A 6,617-nucleotide genomic window follows, 5' to 3' on the forward strand; every position below is an offset into this window, starting at 1 on the left:
ATAATTTACAATGAAGGAAACCCTTCTATTTATAAGGGGAATTTGCCCCTAATTTCACACTAAAAGACAAATACATCAAATCCTGATAGATATCAACTAGATCTTATTAAATCTTGATAGACATTCACTATAATGTAAATACATTTATAACATTGCCTATTTTTTTGGACATTTTTTGCCTTTTTGTTTCTTTAAAGTCTTTTGTCTTTTTTTTTTTTTTTTAAAAGGGACCAAGCTTAATTGAAAAAGAATTTTTGTGTAGGAAATTAACCAAAATAAGAAAACCTTCTTCATTTAAATTTTAATAAAATAATTAATATCCTGTGAAAAGACCATTTTGTCTAAAACGAAAACTTTTAATGAATGACAAAAAGTTCAAACAATATTTCTAAAACCTTTCACACTTTTAATATATTATAGATATAGATATAAATATAAATATAGATAGATTATAGAAAACCTTTCACACTTTTAATATATTATAGATATAGATATAAATATAAATATAGATAGATTATAGATATAAATGTGAATTATAGATATAAATATAAATTATAGATCATAAATATAAATATAGGTATAAATAGATTATAGGAAAAAAATTTCATGGGTGAGACACAACCAATACTAGTTGTGTGAGGCACCTCCTATTGTGTCAGAAAATGTCCCCATCTCCTCATATTTCATTCCGTTAATTTTCTTCACTATTTTGGCTCCTTTTTTTTCTAATCACTTCTCTATTTTATATACATCATTCTCTGTCTCTTTTTTTCCTTGGTTAAATAGTTTTTCCAGCTAGTTTTTTTTTTTTTTTCATATTTTTTGTTTTTATCTATTTAAAACAATTTTGTTACTCTCTAAATTTTATTTTATTTGGTCCACTAGGATAATTTTTCATATAATTTATGTATTTTAAAAAATAAAAAGTTAATGTTATTTCTTAGTATTTATCAGTAAATAAATATATAAAATATTGGTAATTAAATTTGAATTTTTAAAACATAACTAATAAGATTTGTTTGTAAAATAAATTTCTAATACATACACAATTTAATTTATATATAAAAATGAACTTATAAGAAAATAGTGAAACGTCGTCATGCGTTATTAAATTACACAAATATTTAAAGTTTATGGACAAAGCATGAGTTTTTCTTTAATTATCATTAAACTGAACCTATTGACAAAAGTCACAAAATTTTTAAATTTTATTTTTGTTTATTTAACTTTAGTATTATTTTTTTTTTCCTGAGAATGTTATATCGAAAGTTTTCTAACAAAAAAATTCTAATTTTTTGATATTGAAAACTTTAGCTGTTAAAAGCTTATGTAGTTATTTGATTACGATAGTAGTATTAAAAATATTATTTATATATTTACTTGTTAAAATAAAGAAATAAATAGAAGTTTATTTTCTACCAACCAAATAAACAAAATTAAGGAAGTAATAAAATTGATAACTCTAGAAAATGTGGGAAAAAAAAGAAAGAGAAGAGGGATGAGGAGGGAAGAAAAACAATGAAAGACAATTAAAAAACAAAGGAAAAAATATGGTGGGTCCCACAGGACATTATATTACCAATTAAAAAATTCCTCACACAATTAGTTATAGTTGTGCCACCCCCATGTTAAAATTTTCATGTAGATATACCTAAATCTTCTTTTGTAATTAAAAAGATTAGGTTATTTTGACAAATATAGTGGACCAACCCCAATCCCTAACCGGCATTTTCCCGCTTCAGTCAAACCATTGATTTTCATTATCTTTTTTACTTTGTTGTTCATTTTTTGGACTAAAAATTCTCATTAACTCATTACAAGTTACTTTAATCAATTGATTAATATTACTCTATTCATTTTAATTTTATTTTTTTAATTTATTAATTTTTATTTTTTTTAACTTTTGACTTAGCATTTTTAAACTTACAAGATCAAATTCAAAAATACAAAATTAAATATATTTTTTACTTTCTATCGAATCATAAAAATTTATTATACACAATTATAATTATTTTATAGCTCAAACTCTATTTCAAGTGGAAACCACAAATATATTAAAACATACTCTCTACCCCTCTTCCATTTGTCTCCATTTTCACCTCTCAAACCTTCCATCTAATCAAAATCTCTCAAACACCTCCATTTCTGTTTCTCTTCTCTAAACTTTAGAGAATAAAAACATCAATGGAGGATGAAGAAGAAACAAAACAAATATTAAAAATCCTCAAAGCACTAAAACAAGCTTCACAACAACTACAAACCAATCCACAAGAAGCTGATAATACAACTGAATCCGACTCATCTTCTTCATCTGCAATCAAAGCATTACTTGACCTCGACACAGAATCCGACTCTCTACTCTCCTCAGACCCTAACCTCTCGAACCTCTCTCACCATATCTCCGATCTCAAAATCCTCATTTCTTCGTTACATAAATCAAAAGTCAACCATGGTAGGATCAAATCATTTCTCACTCGTCGTGTTAAGAGTCATGAAATCACACGAGTTGCTGAGATAATCGAGTCGGAAATCCAAGATTGGATTGACCGGGAATCGATCATGAATCTCACTTCTCAGCTCCAGCAAATCCGTTCCAGAACGGACTTGCTGGAGTCTGCAGGTTCAAGTTCATCGCAATATGAAGAAGAAATGAATCACACTTCTCAGCTCCAGCAAATCCGTTCGACGAATTTGCTGGAGTCGTCAGGATCAAGTTCGTCATCATACGAGGAAGAGGATATTATTGAGAAACTTAGTCTTTTCCACGACAGACTGAGTCAAGGCTTCAACATAAACCTGCAAGACCTCTTATTAAAATCCAACATATTTTCCGAGCTTGAATTCCTGCTCTGCAATTGTAATGTGTCACAAAGGGTGCGAGAAAAAGCAGGGTACGCTCTAAAGGAAGTTGTATTATTCAACAAAGACGTTTTCGTAGGACAAGTTTTGATGGGTCAAACAATAAAATCTTTAGTTTCAGTGGATTCATTGTGTTCACTAGAAGTTCTAATTTCGCTTATAAGAGCAATTAGAAGTCCCCTTGTTGATGTAATCGAATCCGTTGGTGGGATTTCGAAGGTGATTTCTTATTTAAATTCAGATGATTTGGCGCTAAAGGTAAATCAGTTAAACATCCTTCGTCAAATTTTGTGTATATATTAAATTTTGTGTACCCTTATAAAATTTTAGATTTCGTCACTGAAGGTAATGGCGATGGATTGCATTCTTGAAATCGCGTATTTTGGGAGGAAAGAAGCTATAGAATCAATGTTGAATTGTGAGTTGATAAAGAAGTTAGTGCAATTACAAAGGAGTGAATTGGGTGGTGATTTGATTGATTTGGGAAAAGCACAACTGAAAGAAGCCGAAGTCGAAGAGGAAGACAAAGGGAACAACAAGATGAAGAAAAAGAAAAGAGGGTATGGAGAAAAGAGATATTTGGAGAGACATCCATTTGCAAGTTGTGTAGCAAGATTTGGAGTGCAATTGGAAGTAGGAGAAGGATTAAGGCAAAGAGAGAAAAGGGGATTTAAACAAGAAATATTGAAAAAGATTAGAGAGGCTTGTGATACTGATGCTGAAGCTGCTACTATTGTTGCTGAGGTTTTGTGGGGTTCTTCACCTTGAAATTGTTACTACTAAACGGTCGTCCGGCGCACTAAAGCTTTCGTTATGTACTGGATTCGAAAAAAGGCCGAAATATAAGAGTCTATTGTACATAGCATTTATCTTGCGTTTCCATCAGAAGGTTGTTTGGACGATGAAATTGTTACTACTATTCAACAAAATACCAAATTGGAAAATGAATGAACAGTAATGTAGGAATGTTTAATTGCTGTGGTTTATTTTATTTATTATTTGATAATTTTTTTTTGTAATTGATTTTAGATTGGATAAATTGATGGTCTTTTAGACTTGTTAGCAAATTTTATTCGGACATTTGATTGATGATATGTTTTAGTTGGGCATGTGTTTCTATTAGATATTTTTAACTAAAATTTTGAAAAATAATTATGTGTGTTTTAAGTGTCAATTACAGAAGATAAAGTTAACAACAATAGTTTAATTAGTGTAATTTCATTAAAGGCATTGAATTTGAGTCTTAGAATTAAAAAAAAAAACTTACTAGAAAGCACTTTCGCCTTTAATTGATCTTGTGTATCTCAAAATCAAATTAATCAAATAATTCAATACAAATATCATACACTAAGGGGCCGTTTGGTAGAGTGTATTAAAAATATAATGCATGCATTAGTTTTTATGCATTAGTAATACCTTGTTTGGTATCATATTTTTAACTATGCATAATTAATACTTGCACTAATTATACACTTTATTGTGTATTGAAGTGTATGTTATTATTTTTCATGTATTAGTAATGCAACACATATGTTAATTTATTAAATGACATCATTACCCTTAAATTATTTCCTCCCCCCACCCCCCCACCCCCCTTCTTTTCCCATCATATCACATTTCCTATTCTTTTCCCACCATATTAAAAATTACTCTCTTTGTATTCTGCCATGAAAAAGAAGATGTTGATTGATGAACTAGTATGAGATGGGTTCATCCGAGAAGAAATTATTTTCATTTTTTGCAATAAATTTGGTACCGGATGAAAAGCCTCAAAGCATTTTATCTCCGGATGGTAAATCCACCAAAAGATGAGACAGTTGGAATCAGGAAAATCCTAAAGCAATTTGGCACAGATGGAGATGCAAACATCTTCTATTGGTTCCAAAATCACCGGTCAAGGTTTCGCCATTGTCAACGACAATTTAGGAGAGCCTTAGTGCTGCCGAAGTAGGAGGAGAACAATCTGCAACTGCAAGGTCTAGTTGTGGCGGTGCAATTCAGTTTCACACTACCACTGCAAATTTGGGGCCCTCATCTATTTCTTTCCTTGTGATTGCACCTTCCAGTTATCTTCTACTTGGTTCCTCCTCCCAAATAGATACATCTTCAGTTGGTCCGAAAGGAAAGTTTGAAGGAAACTTCTGCAGAAAATTATGTTGCACCATTTGTTCGAGCTTTGCTGCTTGTATTCATTGAAAAAGTGTACAAAAAAGCGTTGAATGAAGGGCAATTTAGTAAAAAAAAACATCCTTTTATAAAAATTAAATAAATATATATTATCTTTAATACATCAAACCAAATATTGTATAAAAAATAATATATGTGTAAGCATTATTAATATTTATATTAATAATATAAATATTACTAATACACTTTATTTAACATGAATTTTATACACTCTATCAAACGATCCCTAAATAAAAAGTAATAGAGTCTAAAAGCGAGTGGCTTGACCAGAACCTAAGACTAAGAAATCCCCTCGCCCTCCTTTATACACGAGGCAACTGGCAAGGTAGCAATTTGTACCTAATTGATGGAAAAAAGTCACTTTAATTTATAAATGCAAAAACTACAAACTCTATTTTGACGTTCTATTTGATTGTCAGGGATACAGGGTGGACATGATATGGTATGGTAGGATATTTTAAATTTTGGTACGGTAATTTTAATTTTTGATATCTAAAAGAATAATATCATTATCATATTAAATTAGTTCGGTATGATTCGGTATTTTTAAATTCTGTTTCGATATTTTATGATATGGTAATTCGATAACCCTACTTTATTTTATTTCGATTTACATATATTCATATAAATAAACTATAACTTTAAAAGTTTAAAAACGTCTCAATCATATCAGACTAACGACTATCTTTGTTAATCATCTACACAAAAAGAACATTTCAATCATGATTGAGTAATCCCAAGATGCAAATTCTGAACAACATTACTTAAATTTAAGCATAGTACTTTGAAATAATAAGCTTCCCAAAAAATTTATTTCTGAATAAAAGTTTTTATGTTAAATTGTCTAATGAGTGACATATAAATATATTTAATAATCTTAAATATGATATATTTGGATTTTATATATTATTTAAAAACTTCGATGCAGTATACGGTTTTTTGGTATTTATTGCATAAATACCAAATACCGTACTAAATATCATAATAATTTAAAACTCCTACAAAATATCATAACATCCACACCGCGGTATAAAAAAATTTGATTTCGATATGACATTCGGTATGTATCATACCACGCCCATCCTTATAGGGATAGTTAATTTTGGAATTAACTATTTTAAAATTAGTTATTTACTCTCAAAAAATGATAAAAATAATACTGCAATTTCAGAGTTACTCCATAAATTTTATTTCAATCAAACATGAGATAATTTCATCTCAAAATTAATTTCGAAATTAAGATTGTTAGTTGTTTCTCTCTATTAATTGTACCAGTCTTCATTAATGAAGTTGCCAATTCTATGTCAACACATAACGTTCGTCGTCCTTTCTAAAATTAATAATGCTAGTTGGTATAGATGAATGATGTCTCTAGTTGGCAAAACTAGTAGAATTACACAAGTATTATATATACCACTACAGGCACACTAGTGAATATGTGTTATCTTTTATCTTCACAAGTTAAGTATACGGTTGTATATACATTAACCTCTTCAAATCTTATTTATATGTGTGATTATATTGATTACATTGTTGTTATTGTTATTGTTATTGTTTGTGCATATATATAT

The 6,617-nt window shown here is 29.2% G+C and overlaps 1 protein-coding gene across 1 annotated transcript; it reads left to right on the top strand.

Annotated features, from left to right (window-relative positions):
* The first annotated feature begins 2,042 nt into the window (after positions 1 to 2,042).
* Positions 2,043 to 3,926, top strand: LOC107853611. Its single transcript, XM_016698589.2, has 2 exons — positions 2,043 to 3,117; positions 3,205 to 3,926. The coding sequence occupies exons 1-2, from the start codon at positions 2,185 to 2,187 to the stop codon at positions 3,625 to 3,627; spliced, it is 1,356 nt and encodes a 451-aa protein (XP_016554075.2). The 5' UTR covers positions 2,043 to 2,184; the 3' UTR covers positions 3,628 to 3,926.
* Positions 3,927 to 6,617: the final 2,691 nt, after the last annotated feature.

This window comes from Capsicum annuum, chromosome 7 (genome assembly GCF_002878395.1).
Source record: "Capsicum annuum cultivar UCD-10X-F1 chromosome 7, UCD10Xv1.1, whole genome shotgun sequence".
Lineage (NCBI taxonomy): Eukaryota > Viridiplantae > Streptophyta > Magnoliopsida > Solanales > Solanaceae > Capsicum > Capsicum annuum.